The sequence below is a fragment of the Aspergillus stella-maris genome, assembly GCF_047715825.1.
Source record: "Aspergillus stella-maris strain CBS 113639 unplaced genomic scaffold BDV14scaffold_98, whole genome shotgun sequence".
In the NCBI taxonomy this organism is placed as follows: Eukaryota; Fungi; Ascomycota; class Eurotiomycetes; order Eurotiales; family Aspergillaceae; genus Aspergillus; species Aspergillus stella-maris.
In genome coordinates this window covers 1-18,107 of record NW_027396892.1, presented here as the reverse complement: position 1 = coordinate 18,107, position 18,107 = coordinate 1, and the positions used below count along the sequence as shown (strand labels likewise).

At 51.5% G+C, this 18,107-nt stretch overlaps 6 protein-coding genes across 6 annotated transcripts; 2 read left to right on the top strand and 4 right to left on the bottom strand.

Moving 5' to 3' along the window:
* Positions 1 to 753: 753 nt before the first annotated feature.
* Positions 754 to 2,202, bottom strand: BDV14DRAFT_205499 (cation diffusion facilitator family transporter; the record flags this gene model as incomplete). The annotated part of the gene is made up of 2 exons (XM_073774744.1): positions 754 to 995; positions 1,071 to 2,202. 2 exons carry the CDS (start codon positions 2,200 to 2,202, stop codon positions 754 to 756), a joined length of 1,374 nt encoding a protein of 457 aa, XP_073622556.1.
* A 263-nt stretch (positions 2,203 to 2,465) lies between these two features.
* BDV14DRAFT_160307 (uncharacterized protein) lies at positions 2,466 to 4,179 on the bottom strand. The gene is made up of 2 exons (XM_073766750.1): positions 3,691 to 4,179; positions 2,466 to 3,592 (listed from the first exon to the last, which is right to left on the bottom strand). The coding sequence occupies exons 1-2, from the start codon at positions 3,884 to 3,886 to the stop codon at positions 2,730 to 2,732; spliced, it is 1,059 nt and encodes a 352-aa protein (XP_073622555.1). The 5' UTR covers positions 3,887 to 4,179; the 3' UTR covers positions 2,466 to 2,729.
* A 769-nt stretch (positions 4,180 to 4,948) lies between these two features.
* erg27 lies at positions 4,949 to 6,256 on the bottom strand (the record flags this gene model as incomplete). Its single annotated transcript, XM_073771807.1, has 2 exons — positions 4,949 to 5,796; positions 5,842 to 6,256. The coding sequence occupies 2 exons, from the start codon at positions 6,254 to 6,256 to the stop codon at positions 4,949 to 4,951; spliced, it is 1,263 nt and encodes a 420-aa protein (XP_073622554.1).
* A 4,726-nt stretch (positions 6,257 to 10,982) lies between these two features.
* BDV14DRAFT_205496 (lactonase family protein) lies at positions 10,983 to 12,223 on the top strand (the record flags this gene model as incomplete). Its single annotated transcript, XM_073774743.1, has 4 exons — positions 10,983 to 11,126; positions 11,174 to 11,282; positions 11,342 to 11,815; positions 11,868 to 12,223. The coding sequence occupies 4 exons, from the start codon at positions 10,983 to 10,985 to the stop codon at positions 12,221 to 12,223; spliced, it is 1,083 nt and encodes a 360-aa protein (XP_073622553.1).
* Positions 12,224 to 12,407: 184 nt separating this feature from the next.
* Positions 12,408 to 13,038, bottom strand: BDV14DRAFT_184321 (succinate dehydrogenase assembly factor 4). Its single transcript, XM_073770491.1, has one exon. It carries the CDS (start codon positions 12,964 to 12,966, stop codon positions 12,532 to 12,534), a length of 435 nt encoding a protein of 144 aa, XP_073622552.1. The 5' UTR covers positions 12,967 to 13,038; the 3' UTR covers positions 12,408 to 12,531.
* Positions 13,039 to 13,254: 216 nt separating this feature from the next.
* On the top strand, positions 13,255 to 14,764 carry BDV14DRAFT_205494 (acetylornithine transaminase; the record flags this gene model as incomplete). The annotated part of the gene is made up of 3 exons (XM_073774742.1): positions 13,255 to 13,365; positions 13,412 to 13,645; positions 13,700 to 14,764. 3 exons carry the CDS (start codon positions 13,255 to 13,257, stop codon positions 14,762 to 14,764), a joined length of 1,410 nt encoding a protein of 469 aa, XP_073622551.1.
* Between the last annotated feature and the right edge of the window lie 3,343 nt (positions 14,765 to 18,107).

Here is an 18,107-nt window from a genome sequence, read left to right as displayed (position 1 = left end):
GGTATGTTATGATTTCCTGGCACGTTCTTCCACTGCTGCTGTATGCGGGCGGGCATGCAGTCAGATGGAGATCATGCATGCATGCAGACGCAGATAATACTGCGCCTATTTTTACCAGCATGTCTTCTACACTGGTGTTCTGGCTGATCACTTTGGAGGATGTTTTCCATCCGCGATATCAGAACCTTCATTAACAGCGTATGCTCAAGCCAACATCATAAGTAAAGCTATCTCCATACCCGGTTCATTGCTTGCCAAACAACTTGATGCCGGCTGGACGTCTTACAGCATCCTCTTCGAAGAGAGTCATCAGTCTGACATGCAAGGGGCAAACTATTGCCTCAACTATACCAGCACATACCCGAATACCAGATCCAAATCCGAATACAGTTCGGACTATAGCGGTCTATATAAGCGGTGAAAACTCTATATCTGTGTTTTCAAGCAGGGAGAAAACAGCGACTGAAGTATGAATGCGGTGCTGGTGTGATGTGGTGGCGATTATGTACTCGGTACCCGGGCTGTTTGTTTGTCTACCTTACTAAGGTTATGGTTAGTCTTGCGCGGTGAGATATTCTAGACTTTGTCTTGACTTGATTTGAATTAACTCGAGTCGTTGATTGTGTATGTACAGCTGCGCGGCTGATCTAGTCAATACAACTCAACCTATTGCTCCTAACCTCCGATATCCTCTAAGCATCAATAGTCTAGTCCACCCAAATGCCCCAGCAACAACACCCCAGAAATAGTAAACTAAAGCTCCTTCTTCAAAAAATGCTCCGGCTTATGCGTAGTCTCATAATCAACATGGACATAAGCGCGTTCGACATCCGGCAAACTCTCCAACTTCGTCTGCAACTCCTCAGCTACATCGTGCGTTGCGCGCAACGTGTCAGAAGGGTCCATGACGATGTCGACTTCTACGACGAGGCGCGGGCCCGATGTATATGCGCGCACGGTGTCGATTGCTGTTATGAGGGGGGAGTGGGTCATTGCTGAGAATGTTCTGTTAGTAAACTGGTGTCCATAGGGATGAATGTGGGGAAGGGTAGGTAGGGAAGGGGACATACAGATGTAAGTAATCAACTGCTGCATCTTCGTATCAGCCGTAACACCAATCAACAACTGAAACTCATGGTACGCCGTATGCATCCAAAGACAACTAATCAAGACAGAGAGAATAATCGCTCCCATGGGATCAATCCACCAGCGAAGCTTACTCCCACCAACAGAAGTAAGGATACCAAAGCCATTAATAAACAGATCATTCCGATGATCTTCCCAGAGGATCCTAATCTGCGAGACCTGGTTCCGCAGCGCAAAGCAGTAAACGAACAGCGCGAACTTCGTCGCAAAGGCAACAACGACCGCAATGACAGACGGGAGATGGAACTCGCCCGTCTCGCTATCCGATCCACCGACAAGATCCCGAATCGAAAATGCAATTAGGATAAACGAGACGGCCGTCATAAGAAAGCAGAACCCGATATTCCCCGCCGTCTCAATCCGCGCTTTTCCAGCCGGAAACTTTCTTGGATCGACTCGGTTCACAGTCTTATTGCATAGCAAGAGCGTGAGATTACTCAACGGATCAAAGACACTATCCGCCATGGTCGTGAAAAGCGAAAGCGAACTCGACGCGATAGCGCCATAAAGCTGTAAAACTGACAGCGCAACATTCGCCGCAAAGCTACCGTATATGGCAATCTTGTACTTCAGCTGGTTATTACTGTTCAATTCGCGCGCGTCCCGCCGGTGCTCCTCGACGGGCTTCAGCATCCGCTCGATATTCTCATTCTGCGTCTGGTAGAAACCCTGTAGTTCCTTCTTTGCAAGCGTGCTCTTGATCGTGCTTAACGTGGGCACATTCGACAAAGCGGATGTTGAGCGTGCGGGAGCGGGAGCATGATGCCGCTTCCGCGATGTATTAGCCTGCGGGTGAATCTGGATCGCCTGGATCTCAGCATCTGATTTGAGTTTCGAGGCTAGTTGGAACGGGTCGTTCTCCTCTGTGTATCGCGGCGGCTGGCCTTCTTCATCGTAGGAGTCGTTGCGCGTGACGCCGCGGTCTTCGAGTTCGAGGGCGGTCGTTGTCCCGGTGAAGGAGCGGTCGCGGGAGTGCGAGTGTGGGCTTGGATGGGCGGTTGTTGAGAAGGGGGTTGGGTGGTGCGAGGCGCTGTGGCGGAAGTGGCTGTCTTCCATTGTGAAGGGTCCTGTAGTTCTCTTGACGTATAGAATTTCGAACGTCAAGAGTTCTTAGTGATCGAGGAATGAAGGGGCGTTGGGAACATTTTCAAGGGACCATCACGTGGGGCGATCTTATCAGTTAGAGGCCGTTTCTGGTGTTGTTTGCTTGGCAGGGATCAGGGTCCCGGAGTTCTACCGAGTCACTATGAGAAGCGTTGTGAAGTAATAACAGCACTGGTGTATTATATCCATTGATCAACTTCATAAACATTAAAATGGCCCAAGCCTATGTAAGCACCAACTTGTACGAAATCAGGCATTCCAACATTCGAGCTGACGACGACAGCGCCAATTCATGAACACGGCCGGTGTAAGTATTATAGAGCAGTAAGACAAAAATGTCCAATGGGAACAACTTAAGCCCCCTCTATACAAGTAACAAGTCATAAGTCATCACTGGTACCTGCACGCCATGGTCAAGATTTCAACTAACATGTTGCAGATACCGTATTCTGGTCTTAATAGCCGAGAAGAACGAGACGTTAGAACCAAATAATTCCAGCCACGAGAGCAATCACGATAGCCATTGAGCTCCCGCACATCTGCTCCGAGTCTCGTCTGAACCCAGGGTGTTTCGACTGACCAGCAGTCGCGTCGGATGTATTAGGTGGTAGTATAGGTGTGGGTATCGATTCGCTCAGCTCTAGTGCTGCTTGATCCTTGGTTGAGCTGTTATTTAACGATGATTTTTCGGCGGTGGAATTTTGATCTTGCGGTTGTTTCTCGGGTTGAAGTACGTCGGGAGTAGAGGCCGGCGCGGGATATCTGGGTATCAAAGTTTGAAAGTATCGATAGATAGGCGAGTGAGTCGTCAAAGCCGCGAAGTATTGTCCTCCAGCGTGACAGGCCTGCTGCCACGCGTCATATACAAGCAAGGGTAATCGAGATAATAAAGATTCTGCGTTCGCTTGTCCATCTGGCGTAACATCATCAGCCGGCATAGAAAGACGCTGCTGCTCAGCCAACGCCGGCGTGGCCGAACTAGCATCAGTCGGCGTAGGCTGTGCCGTCTCATCTGAACCATGCCGAGACAGCGGTTCAGTCATCTGCTGATCATCCCAGCGCTTGATTACGAATTCCTTGAAAGCGCTCACCCCTCGCGTTAAAGTCGATGGCTCTTTCGTAGCAGAGTGAGTAATCGGGTTCTTGCCCGGCTCGGCTGCAGCCTCGAACGAGCTCCGTGGCGTCCGGATCGCCGAGTAATGCGGCTGCAGGTGCCGCTGGGCACTGTTTTCGAAACACGACGAATAGAGATCACCGAACAGGCTCGGCTTGCAATTCTCGCCGGTCAAATGCCGGCGCGGTCTCGTCTCAACAGAAGCATTCTTGATGCGGGAAGAGGAATCTGCGGAGCTGATTAGCACAACTATCACCCACATGGCGCGCAGAATGCAACCAAGCAAGGGGAGATCGATATCGATCTGATCAGTCACATTGACATACATCGTCCATTCCCATCATAGCGGGGAAGCGGAAGCCCCAGATACGCGAGCTGCGCGCCGTACCCGTAAAGCGGCCATCCTGATCCCAGCCCGTTTAAACCCCATTCCTTCGCGAGCGTCGGTACCAGTGTGAGCAGGCAGAATATTATCAGGGCGAGCAGCGGGACGGTGCCGGATTTGTGCAGGCCCGACCGCATATCCGCTTTGAGCTTGGTTGGCGCTCAATCGCGGTGGTGTAGCTAGCAGTCGGTGACGGGAGTCGAGTCCTAGCGGTGGTGGATTGTTGAGGGAGCGCTCGGGTCCAGAAGCTTCATTGCCGGCGAGCGCGGTACGGTATAACGTCGAGTTACTGTTTCGTTTTCTCGAAGGTAGAAGTTGGCGGTGATTGACAATTGCGCGAGCGGAATCAGTGTTGATCGGTCGGCGGTCGGTCGGTCGGCACCAGCGGAGCACGGCAGCACCCCAAAGAAATCCCAATCCAATTCCAAATAAAACAGTCAAGCAAGTCCTCTGCAAAATATCATCAACAGCGGGGAGACGCAGATGCAGGGAAACCAGGGTAGATAAGAGATATGGTTGGCTTGACTGAAACCAGATCGATGCTGCCTATCGCACTGGCAACGAGTTTCCCCAGAAGGCCCTGATTCCCTTCCCTGATTCCCTGCTGAGGGGCCGATTGGCAGAAATTGCGTGGATGACGTAAAAGACGAGCTCCAAAGAAAGAAATCCACTAAGTCAACGAGTCACCGAGCTGGGGAAGTGCAACGGCGCGATAAGCACGCTGATGCGATGCAGGGCCAAGAACGACAATGACGAGGCCTGGTTGGAATTTGGAGGTTATTGGTTGGTTGGTTGGATAAACATCAGCACATGCAGGGTGAAGGTTTCTTTTCCCCAGATGAGCCAGAGGAAAGGAGGCTGTTCCCTGAGTGGGTTGGGGCCTGAGGCATATAGTTTTATGCCTGAGGGAAGTAGGATAGTAGAATAAGGACCCGAGTATCCATTCTAGACAATATAAACAAATGAATAGAGTTACCTGTACTTAGATATACAGGCTGGTATAGAATAAAACCAACAACATAGGGCATTCAAGCCTTCGCTCAAAACAATACACGCGAAGCCCGTAGACCTCGCAGCAAAACTGGCCTGTGGTACCAAGAACTGTCGCAACATCACCCATAAAATGTACAAAAAATGATCATCAAAGCCACCCAAATATAACAAATTTCACAAGCCCAGAGCACAACTAGTGTCAGGGGTTAAATCGGATTCAACATCGACGGATTCGGCACCACAGCCGGACTCCCAGAATGCCCACCCCTACCCCCAGACACAGATACCGAGCTCGCAATCTTCGGCGTCCGCGGAGACTGCGACGGAATCGGCGTCGTCGCCGCAGTCCTAGGCGACGTCTTTCTAACAGTCGTCCGTGTACTCGTAGGCGTTCTCCCCCCCTCACTCCTCGAACTCTCTGCGTCCCCCGCGCGGGGCGTAACACTCCCACTCCCACTCCCGCCTGCGCGACTGGGAGTCCCACTGACACTGCGAATACTGACACCTGTACCTACACTCTCCGTCCCCTTCCCCTTCCCTTGTTTCTTCTCCTTATCCCCCCTCTTCACCATCTTCCCCAACAACCCCACTATCTCCGCCGCATCCTCAAAGCTCTCATCGTCCATGCCCTCCTGCGCATTATAAACGTCCGCAATAGCCTGCTTGGCTAGTTTGCGGCTTGCGCTTGGATCCTGGAGACAGTCGTGCAGGTACGCTGCGTATTCGAGTTTGATGGAGAGGCGGAGGGGGTGGGAGCCTGGGAGGAAGCGGTCTGCGAGCAGGGAGGCGTGGTTGAAGCAGGCTGTTGCTGTGAGGGTGTAGTCTAGGGCTGGGAGGAGGAAGGAGGAAGATGACAGACGGTGGGGGGTGGGGTGTTGGACGGGGGTTAGGCCTGGTGGTGCGGTGGGTGGTTTGAGGTGTGTGGTTGATTGAGAGTGGGTTTTTGGTGAGATCTTTGCTGTTGCTGCGCCGGGTGGTGTTGGGAAGACGGAAAGGATTTCGGGGTGGGCGCGGAAGGAGAGGCGTGAGTTTGGATTCGTTTTCGGACTTTGGTCTTGTTGATGTTGATTCTTCTCCCTCGGCGATATCCCCCTTTCACCCCCATCATTCTCACCCTCACCAGCCGCACAACTATCCAAACTCCCCATTCCCAAACTAAGCACAACAGGCCGATTATGAAACAAGACAAAAATATGATAAAACGACGCGCGCAACTTAAACGCCAGAATCTTCAACTCAATGAACCCACCCGCATCCACAAGCGGCAGGACAAATTCCTCAAGAATCAGCAACCCTTCGCGCGAGAGCCATATAATATGGTAATACAGCTGGAGAGACTTCGTCTCGCGCGTCGGATCAAGCCGTCGGAGTCGGCGCGCGCGGAGAAGCTTGTTTGAGAGCATGACTGAGAGCCCTAGGATCTTGTAGAGCATTGCTGAGAGAAAGGGGTGCTCTAGGCTTGTCACGGCGGCGAAATTGCCGAGGGCCTTTTGGTCGACTTCTGATGAAGCCATCCACGTTATTAGGGATGGGGAATCTGTGGGGGCGCGGTGGCCGGGGGTGTTAGCTTTTGTTGGTAATAGGGGCATTGTGATGGGTGGAAGATAGAATGAATGATGCTGGCCATGTCTGTGATTCCACAAAGTCGCAAGGGGTCAGGTATAAAAGCTCCCGTTTGACCAAGACAGTGCAGCAACCACCGTCAAGAAACCAAAACAGACCACACCACCGCCAAAACAATCATCAGGGGAGCTCACCTCAAAACGAGCACGCGCACAAACAGTAGATGGGAATAAGAGCAGCCCGGTTTCAAATCATGTATCTTTCCATGCTCGTTCGCGCTAAGCAGCAAGCGGGTTGAGTTCTGATTCGTTTATGCTCGCGATGAATAAGGGGCGAGTACTCCAGCCCGTAGGTAAGTAGGTAGATGAGACGCCCGTCAAGTGCGCATACTAATCGCGCCTGTTGCTCGATGGTAACCGTTCGTTGGCGCTCGCCGTTCTTCAATTGTGATTTGAACCGCAGGATCCACAACGGGATGTGGAATGGGTTTGGGTTAAACACCTACCAGGAGTTTCAATGGGGAGGGGATATGTTACAAGTATAGGGGAGTAGGTAGGTAGGTAGGTAGCAAAGCAATTGAGCCTCCCAATGAGCCGCCGGGGAATAGTAGATTTGTACAATGCGTTCGCGGGACGGGAAGATTGGGGTTGAAATTGTAAAAAAGAATTAAGCGGGCACAGCCAAAATTTAAGAAAAAGAAAAGATGGTGTCGTCTCAAAGGTTGGTAGGTAGTAGGATCTGGTCAGTGCTTGTTCAGCGATCTCGGCTGTGTGCAGTGTGCAGCTTGTGCCTCATCCAATGTACTCGGTGAGTCCTGAGTCGGTTATCGCGATGATCAGTGCACGGACGGCCACAGCACTAGTATAATGACGAGGTCAATGGAGAAGATGGAGAAGCTGTTAGCGACACCGGAGACACAGCGACGAGACGTATACAGTTGTGAAGGCGAGGACGGAGGGTTTGCGATTCAAAAGTCGAGAGCAGCTTGGATTCATCGTGTGCGACTCGAGGGCGGCGCGGCGGGAAAAAAGAGTCGCCCTGCGCTTTTTCTTTGCCAGCAATGAGCTGGCAATTGACTGACAATCAATTGCTACCTGACAGACTGACTGACAGATGGTAGCAGCAGAATGAATCTTAGGATGACTATTATTACCGAGCCCCGGGGGGTTAAAGACACGGGTTGACAAATGCCCAGTCGTGGCCGTGGCCCCGAGAAAAAGGAAGAATATCAGCCACAATTGATGAGAAGTGGATATCGCAAGGTGCAAAGACAAGAGACAATCACAGAGCAAGCGAAAATCGTGTGCTCCGAAGGAATTGCTTGGCCAGATTGTGACGTTGGAGGAATTAGACCAGGCTGTAGATCCAGAGATCCCGCTGCTTGTTAGTCTGTCTGCCTACTCTGTATAGACCCTAGAATGGGTTGATCGCAGCGAGTGAGGGTACAGCTCAGCGCCAGGCGTCATAAGAAGATCATCATCATCATCGCCACGAACAATTGAATTACAATCTGTAAAGTCAACAGTAGAAGTGGCAACCCCTCAGTCATGGCACTGGCAGCAATGGAGCGACGGACGGGAGACGGACAACGCATCAACCCTCTAGCTCGATACGTGTCAGAGTGTCAGAGCCCAACGCTGATTTCTGGCTGTGCGTCAGACACCACAGGGCCCCTTGAGTGGATCTCCGCTTGCAATTAACTCCAGAAAAGAGGCAAACCTCAGCGCCAGACCGCATTGCTTTACAGCCAGAAATGCTCCGGTCGTGATGAGATGCTCTTCCTACCTATCATCCCGCGCCGTGCCTGGCCGCGCCCGCCGCCTAGGCCGCTGCTGCAACGGTTCGTTCGCTTAACGACCAACGAGCCTTGGAAGTTGGAGCTCGAGCTCTCCATGGCTGGAGGTGTTCAGCGCCCGCGCGCTTCTTTTCTGGCTTCTCGGACGGCAGCTTGGTATTCGCTCGGACAAGGCGAGAGAGACTCAAACTCTGACTGACAGCTGGCAGAGCCCGTTGCCAGCGTGGCAGCCGGGGATAAACAGCAAATCACAGGTGCGCAGAATCAGCCTGACGAAAGCGCCTTGGGCCCTGGGAGGCTGGTCGCTTTGCAAACCCAACGGTGAGGTTAGTGACTTTGTACCGGGCAGACTCGATTGACCGCCAATGCGGAGTGCAATGCTCGATCATTCTAGCCCAAACAACACGGGACTGCGGCTCGGCCATATTGTCTGCTAATTAATGGCGATGATTTCATGCTTTTACCGCCGTGATTTAATTTTAGCAGCCCTAAAAGTAAATGATCAGGTTGCATGACTCGATCATGGCTCTGGCAACCCCGCCGGCAGATCATACTACAATCATTTGCTACTCGAATGGTATGATTCTAATACGAGAAAGAGCTCAACAATGAACAGCTTTCATCTAACGGGGACGAAGAACAATATATTCGGGCGAGAGTAATTCGCCGTTGTTGTGCTAACCTCCCAGAAGAAACCCGATGAGACCAGGAATCGAAGTCACCCATTTGATAACCACATTGCGCACCCGTTCAATCCTTCAGAACTCGATGACCTTCAAATGCAGTTAGCCAGTGACGCTCAAGAAGGGGAGGGGAGACGTATAAGAAAAAAAAAAGGGCCGTCCCTCGAAAGGAACGGCCGTTCACCTCTCCGGACCAACAGAGCACCATCCATCTCCGGAATCAAGAAACCACGCCAATTCATCCCAAACTTATTCCGAACCTGATGGACAAGTCTTCAAACAAGCAGCAGACGAGCCTAAACTCTGAGCCTCACGTGAGAGAGGTCCCACCACGAGTTGGCAACAATATCCGAGCGCAGAAAAGAACAGGAAGAAACCATTGTGGAACCGAAAGTCGAAGCATTGAATTGTCTAGTTGGTGGAGCTTGGTGAACATCGCATTCGTGTCGTCCATCTCGCAATCTTCTAAAACAAGAGCCCGACTTGTCCGTTTCAGAGGGCTTTGGATCAGAGTACTTGTCGAGACTTTCCGCTTCAAGAGACCCAGAACTTCTAACATCGCAAACATCACCCCATAGCATCAGACCGCTTGTGTGTGACAGAGTACCTCCAGAGACAAGGTTTTGATTTCCTTCCACCTGTCAAGGCGGGGGGCGGCCAAAGAACATCCATAAAAACCGCTTCGAAACTCGTGAAGAGTATGTGGGTATCGGGGCCCATCGATCGATCTGCAATCTACATTGCAAAGAGATGGTTAACGCAGTGGATCGGACCTTCGAATGAAGCAAATCGCTGGCTGGTGCCTTGATTTGGGTTTCGCTAGCCTTCGAGTAGGGTTGGCGAGACTGGGTTGGCGACAAGATCGATACCGGAACGTGACAACAGGCCGGAATCTTGGATATCCAAGAGTCATACTTGCAACGATGCAATGAGAAAAAACCTCGCTACAATCGAATAGTTGGCCAGGATCCCGACCCAGTCTATTCTATTGATTCCGACAAGTGAATTTTCCTATCAACATCCTGACTCTATGACTGTGTGTAGGCAAGTCCGAAGACAAGTATTGTGTTCAAAACAAATCGCGGTGACATGCAATGGTTCGCGCATGGGTCCGCATTGATGATGGCCGACGAAATACATCCGAGGATGCTCGATATTGTTCGCGCAGGTGATTCCCAGTCCCTTGGTCGCAGGCATAGCAGAACCGTCCTTGGTGACCCGCATGAATGTCCAGCATTGGATAACCGACGCGTGTTCGATTTTCGAACTTAAAACGCATGGTATTCCGTCTTTCACTGCCTTTCGGCTCTGGAGGGCTGCCGTTCGTCAAGATGAATTGGCTAGAAGCAACCCCATGCTTCACTGCGAGGCGATTTCAACCGACAAAGTTGGCTTAGGGTTAGATTCCCAATTTCAATCAAGCAGTCGTCGCTCTACTCGAGCTGGTTGAGCATACATGATTGAAATCAGGGAGTTGAAGGAGGTACATCTGTGAGGATGCCGTTGCCGGCAAGAGGTGATGCTAATGGGGGCGTTCGGACGTGAAAGACGGGTGTTGATGTGGAGTAGTCATGTGGTTGACGAGTACCGTAGAGGTCCTATGCCGTGAGCAGTGACAAGCGAGATTTCCCCATAGAATTGGTTGAGCGGGACGATGCTGAAGCTGGAGTAGCAGCTCGGAAGCAAGCCAAACACGGACGGCAATGTTACGAGTCGACGCGACGCGCGATCACGTGCGATGTCCAACAAGCATTCTCGTCCCTCACCAAAAGCCGGGGTTCTGCCTCGACACACCGCTTCGTAGGATGAAGGGCCGAGGCTTCAGCGAACGGCCTTCGAAGGTCAGCACCATATCTTCGCAATTTCCAGCATTGAACAAAGTTGATGACGCGTGGAGATTGCCCATGCGATCAGCTACTCTGTCTGCAGTCTAATCTTCAGGTGAGGAGCAATGGAAGAATTGAGCATCTTTCGAAGCTCTCGAGCGGCAATGTCTTCACCCGGCGTTCGCGGGGCTTCTGGGGAAATATGCCTGAGGCACCACACGACCGCTGCCGTGATTGATTGCCGTCCTTGACCTTTCTCCATTTGAATAACTTCCCCTCCTCTATTCTGCAATTGTTGCTGGTTATGTGGTGTGCGAGAACAGCTCTCTCCAGAAAATTACGTTCATTGCAATTCGTTACCCAGACAGTCAGGATGAAGCATCATTTGATGGTGGGCACTTGGACCCGTCCGGGCCGCATCTATACAGTCGCATTCGACGATGAAGCTTTGACGCTTGAGCTGGTCAAGAAGACCGACATTCCAGAGGCCGAGCCGATCTCATGGATGACATTTTCTGTATGTTCCTGATACCTAGGTAGCCAATCGCCGTCTAATGAGTATAGCACGACAAAAAAGCCATCTATGGCGCTGCCATGAAGAAGTGGAACAGCTTCGCAGTCAACAGCCCTACCGATATCGTTCATCAAGTGTCACATCCTGTCGCAGGTCACCGTACGTCTATTATTGCCGCCTCTTGCTGCAGGTTTTATCACTGACAATGCTATCTCTAGCTTCGGCCGCCAATGAAGACACCAACACCCGTGCGATCTTCGTTCTCGCAGCCCGCAAGCCTCCATACAACGTTTACGGAAACCCGTTCTACAAGTACGCTGGGTTCGGCAATGTATTCTCCGTCGATTCCGATGGCAGTCTGGCCAAGAACGTTCAGAATTACGAGTACGAGCCCAACACCGGCATTCACGGCATGGTGTTTGACCCTACCGAGACCTACCTCTACTCCGCCGATTTACAAGCCAACAAGATCTGGACTCATCTCAAAGACGCTACGACGGGCGAGTTGACTCTGGTTGATTGCCTCGAGGCTCCTGATCCCGGCGACCACCCCCGCTGGGTTGAGATCCACCCCAGCGGAAAGTATCTCTACGCTCTGATGGAGGCGGGCAACCGGCTTGCAGTATATGTTATTGACGAGCGGACTCACAAGCCTGTCTTCACACACACCACCTACCCTCTCCTCCCACCTGGTATGTCGTATCGAGCAATTGTTCACGCGTGCATCGTCTAACCTCAACCCAGGTCTTCCCCCACGCAACAAGTACCGCGGCGACGTCACCTTTACCACCCGCAGCGGCGAGTACCTCTTCGCAACAACCCGCAGTAACCATTTCGATGTCACCGGCTACATTACTGCTTTCAAGCTTGGGTCGAACGGCAACATCGAGCGACAGCTATGGATCCACCCCACCTCGACCAGCGGCGGCCACTCCAACGCCGTGAGCCCCTGCGACTTCAGCGACGAGTGGCTGGCGCTCTGCGACGACCAGCTCGGCTTCGTAGAGATTTACAGATTCCGCGACGAGAATCTGTCCCGCGTCGCACGTGTCGATATTCCCGAGCAGGGATTCGGCATGAATGCGATTTGGTACGATTAGATGATATTTATAGAAATAAATTAGCAATACTTCTTACCCTTATTCCCTCCTCAATACTTCGAAGTGCTGTTATTGCCTACTAGGGGGTTATTCGCATCCATGGTAGCGGTAGCTCGGGTACTCTGTTCAGAAAATATACCCGGCGCCAGCAGGAGCCATTATGAAATTTGAGGCATAATACGCTTGCACCTACACCCACTTGCATCCAGTATACCGCGATAAAAAAAGAAGTAAAATAAGGTTCAAATATGTACCCATACATCCCAACGCCCTAATATACAGTTAATCCAGTATCCAAACCACATCACCTAAAAATCCGTAACACGCCCCCCATAGCTCCAATCCCCCTTAGCCCCCCACCTTAACGGCTCATTCTTCGGTCCTCCAATCTCGCCTGTCTTGGGATTCTTCTCGCCCTCAAACTCCGGCTTGAGGCCCTGCTTCGCGTCGGGATGGAGCTCTTCACCCTCGCCACTGGCCTCAACTCGAGCTTCTGACTGCGGCGACTGGTTGACCTGTGGTGTGCTGAATGCGCCGGTTGATTGTTTCTGGAGTTGCTCGAAGATTTTTTGGTCTTCTTCGGGGAGGCGCGGTGGCGCTGGGCCTTGTTGGAATGTGAAGGGTTTGGAGTTGGAGTTGGAGTTGGAGTCGGAGAGGCGGGTGCGGGATGTTGAGAGGGCGCGCGTGGGTGTGATTAGCGTCTTGAGAGCTGACGTTCGGCGGGTAAGAAGTGCGATTGTCATTTTGTGTGGGAGAAGTGGTATTGGTTGCGCGGTGTGAGTCAAGATTGAATAGTTGGGGGTGGAAAGATGAGTACGAGAGATGAGTCGGAACAAGCGTGGGGAGTGGCGGCGGAGGTGATCAGCCGAGCCGATATCGCTACCTTTATCAATCTCCGCCTCGTTTTTGGGATCACTTGCGCGATTTGTTCTTCTCTCTTTACGCTTTCTCCCTTTCTTCTTCCCCTCTTCCCCTCTTTCTATTATTCAATTGCTCGAGACTATTCCTCCTCTCTCAGAGCTACTCCCATAATGTCTTTTGTGCGTGCGGCGTCGCGGCGAATGCCGCTTGCGAAGAGACTGGTTTCCGCGGTTGAGTCACCGGTACAACGGCGATATGTCTCTGCGACTTCGAAAGCTCAGGTAGGTCAATTCCTTTAGTCCAAGACAAGATGCTAATCATGCGAAGACTGCCGTGATTACACCGGACCCAGCTGCCGATTCCGTCTCTGTTGCCTTTGTCAATGAGCGCGCACCGTACCTCGTCCCTACATACGTCCGACCAAACCCGATTATGGTGAAGGGGAAGGGATGCTACCTGTGGGATATGGAGAGCCGGCGGTACCTTGACCTTACGGCGGGTATTGCTGTGAACTCTCTCGGTCACTGCGACACCGAGATTGCCAAGATTATCTCCGAGCAGGTGCGTTGACTGGAAGCTATAGTTGACTCATAGTTCTGATAAGATTCTCCCCAGGCCGAAACCCTTGTCCACGCCTCCAACCTTTACCACAATGCCTGGATCGGTGCTCTCAGCAAAGACCTCATCACCCTTACCCGCGAGTCCGGTGGCATGCGCGACGCCGCCCAAGTCTTCATCGCCAACTCCGGGACAGAAGCCAACGAGGCAGCAATCAAATTCGCCCGCAAGACCGGACGCGCGCGCGACCCCTCCGGCGCAAAGCACGAGGTCGTCTCCTTCCACAACTCCTTCCACGGCCGCACAATGGGCGCCCTCTCCGCCACCCCGAACCCGAAATACCAGACTCCCTTCTCACCCATGCTCCCCGGCTTCAAGTACGGAACATACAACGACGTCGCGCAACTGCAAGAGCTCGTCACCGAGAAGACGTGCGGTGTAATCGTCGAGCCCATTCAAGGTGAAGGCGGCGTCAACGTCGCAACACCCGAGTTCCTCACTGCCCTTCGCAAACGCTGCGACGAGGTCGGCGCCGTTCTCATCTTCGACGAAATTCAATGTGGTCTTTCTCGGACCGGTACCTTCTGGGCCCACTCACACCCCTCCCTCGCCCCCTCCTCCGGCGAAGCAGCGCACCCCGATATTCTCACGACCGCTAAGGCCCTCGGCAACGGCGTCCCCATCGGCGCAACCATCGTGTCCGGCAAGACCGTCGCCGAGAACATCAAGCCCGGCGACCACGGCACCACCTTCGGCGGCAACCCCCTCGCCTGCCGCGTCGCGCACCACATCATCCACCGCCTTGCAGATCCAGCCCTCCAAAAGTCCGTCCAGGCCAAATCCGACATTCTAGTCGCTGGCTTCGAGGCGTTGAAGAAGAAATACCCGACGCTTGTCTCGGAGATTCGTGGTCGCGGCTTGATTCTTGGTCTCCAGTTGTCGAAGGAGTTTGCGCCCAAGGCCGCGGAGATTATCACTGCCGCGAGGGAACGCGGAATGCTGATTATTACTGCTGGTGATGGGTGTTTGCGGTTTGTCCCGCCTTTGACAATTACGGAGGAGCAGTTGGATACTGCGTTGAAGATCTTGGAGCAGGCTTTTGAGGTTGTTGTCAAGGCTTAGAGTTTGATCTTCTTCTTTTGGTCTTTTTTCCCTCTCTTTTGCCTTGCCTTTCCTCTTTGTTGATCTGGCCTTGGATGCGAGTCCATATACCATTCTGCCTTTGTTTTATCGTTGTTCCGGGTCTTGTGATACTTAAGAGGTAGATACTATCTAGTTATCCGTCATATAGAGAAAAGCAGCTTTGTCCTTCCACGTTTGAATTCACGCCCTGACTAAATAGACTCCTCCATATGCCGGCTACTTCATGTGCCTTAACCCTCATAGACTATCTACCACCTTGGTAAATAAAAAAGGGACAGGGTCCGGCCACGCGAACAGGTAACCAGTCTTACGGAGTAGGTTCTTTGGACTTAATATATTGGATGTTCAGATGGTAGTTACATGGGGTAGACAGGTAGGTTCTGAGAGCCGGAAGCCCACGTGGACCTTTCAGTCCTGAATTGCCTGCTTGGAGCCTAGGGTAGATACAGGGCGTTGTACTTTGATCTCGCGCGCCACCAGGCAACTTGAGGCACCCTTGATCATGGATGACTGCAGGATATACTATATGTATAAAGAGATTTTAAGATTCAGTAGCAAATAACACTTGATTGACTAACAAAAAGGCAGAATGAAACCTAGATAGATAGGTAGTAACGAACAAACAAGGCTTTCAAACCTTTCATTTCATTTTGGAATGGACCCCAGCACAGCACAAAACCATGATGAAAGATCTGAGGAGAAATTATCCAGGTTACAGGAGCCCAGCCACCCTTGATATGAATGATATTGGCTTGTTGCCTCATCACACTCCAGAGCCCGACGAAAAATAGAGAGAGCCTTTTTCATCCATGGCATTGTCTCCTCCAAGCCCAAAACCAGAATCAGAATCAGGATTGCGACATAGAACACGCTGGAAGTAACGCGTGCCTCTAATCGCGCCAATCAATTTCCCCCAGTTCGTCTAGCCGAGTGGTTCTTTTGTGACGGCAAGAAACAGCGCGTCGTCGCTCATCGCATCAGCAAAGATGTCATTCCCCAACCCCGGTTGTGCTTTAGGATTCTGGTTCCAATTCTGCGGCGTCCTAGAGAATATGTATTCTCTCCCATGGAAGACCAAGACGTTCTCTACTATACCATCAGTGCAACGTACTCCGCTCTGAGACCACATAACACACGGGTAGATGGAGTAAATCGCCGTAACATCACTTAGCTTAGTAAATGTGTACCTTCTGTAGTCATCAATAGGTCTTAGACCAGCCAAATACTTTTTGTCGGCGACGAGTTTTCGGAGCCCTGCCAGCGCGCTGTCGGCGTCTTGTGAATTATCTGGTTCTTGAAATACGATATATATTCTCCACTCTTCAACCCAGGGGTCAGGTTTGACCCCGTTGCAGACCATATAGTTCTGACAGCCGTGCTGTGCAAGGCAATCTTTCACGGTCTTGATGGGATTGTGAAGCTCAGAGCTGTCAGAAGTACCAAGGGGAGGGTATCTATATAGTGCCAAGCTCCATTCTAGACAATGGGCAGGTCTCGACGGGTCTGGCAGTTTCTCGTACTCCTCAATCTGAGGGATAAATGGGAAGATCTTCCTTGAAGTGGAAATGGATGCTCGAGGAGGATGCTGTGAATTTATGTTCTCTAAGCCTTTATTATCTAGAACATGTGTCAATACATGATGTATATTGAAAAGAAGAAGAGAAAGAAGAAGGGAAAGAAGAAGGGAAAGAAGAAAAACAAGAACAACTGGCTAGCGCTAAACCACCACTTGACAAGGAGGTGTTTTAAGAGAAGGTGGGGAACACAGGAAAGCATAAGCCCAAGACATATGAAACAACATCAAAGAAGAGTTCAAAACACAATGCACAAAGAGAGAGATAAACCAGGGTTGTAAGAGCCATGTGTACTGGGGTCAGTCATACCGACCGAGCCGGAGTTCTTTCGCCATTATCTTGTTTCTCCTTGGCCCACCACCTCCGCAACCATTCCAGCTGGAAGACGAACGTTGCCACGAGCGTAAAAGTGGCAGGCAATGCGATGTAATGCACCAGAACTGTCAAGACTTCACTCTTGCCTTTCACTATCCCAACAACAAATGTAGCCAAGAAGAACAGCCATAGAGTGATGCGAGAACCGTCAAGTGAATACCGAATAACACGCCTACTTGACGAAGATCTCACGATGTCAAGGCTTGTGTCTGTCCTTGATATAATATGGCTCGTGATTTTCTGTGCAGGAATAATATCATGAAGAATAATGTAACCCAGTCATTCCAGAGCGAGCCAATCTTCTACAGCGGTGTCTGCATACTCATCAGCGAGGAAGCAAGCGCTAGAGGATGGAATTTATAGAAGCGAGACTTTGGGCTTCCTGGAGAGCTCGAGCGGAATCAAAGGTCTTTTTACGAACCTGAAACCGCTTGGAAATTGACATGAAACCACGAATAAGGCTTGCGCATCTCGTTCGCAGATGGGCAACAACCTCACGACCCGCCGGGGTGCGTGACGCCCGATTGTCACTATTTGCCGCTGCGTACAGTTCCAAAAGGTGTTCAAAAGACATGGTAAACGAGGCCACCGTACTCTCCAGATTTGTCCAGTCTTGGGCATCATCGCAAATGCGTCCTCGCATGTCTGCATCGAAAACGAGGCTTCTGGAGTCATCGATGTTGTCCCGCAACATTTGAATTCCACGTTCAGTGGCCGCAACGGCGCGCCCATGGATTGGAACCATTGCGCGGCATAACCGCAGTAAGATTATGCGCTGTTGTTGGAAACGATTCTCTGGGCTCACATGGCATAAAGAGCCATGCAAGTAGGGACAATAAACTCCTACTATGTTTCGCAGTGCTCGCGTAACTTTGGCTCTACGGAGTACCTAAAGTCTACAAATGACCTAATTTCATCAAGGGTCGAGGTTATAGAGTTGAGCTCCGCAATCCATTAATTGATGAGATGATTTCGACATCGTACCCTGCGGATATCCAGCTGCTCTTCAGCTTCCATGGACTCATGCAGCTGCTCGAGATCTGGCTAGGCTATGTATTCTCCAGCTGCTAGCTAGCAGTATAGTATATTGCTCCGGGTGGGCTTCGTATAGTGTTGCTTTGTGAGTGTATCGTGAGAGCTATCTACCCAGGTATGGTACCTGACTGTCACACTCCCCTCCCTGTGTTCTGTAAGGGCACCCCAAGGCACGTGATAGATTAGTCAGGGATTGAAATTCGCTTAGTCACCCTTTTCTCGGACCCGCACGGCCTCCTAGCGGAGTACACAGGTCAGGTGCCGCTACTCAGAAGCCGCAAGCCGGCCCCACCAGGCTTGGCATCAGCGGCGCGGCACCTCAGCTTTTAAATACCATA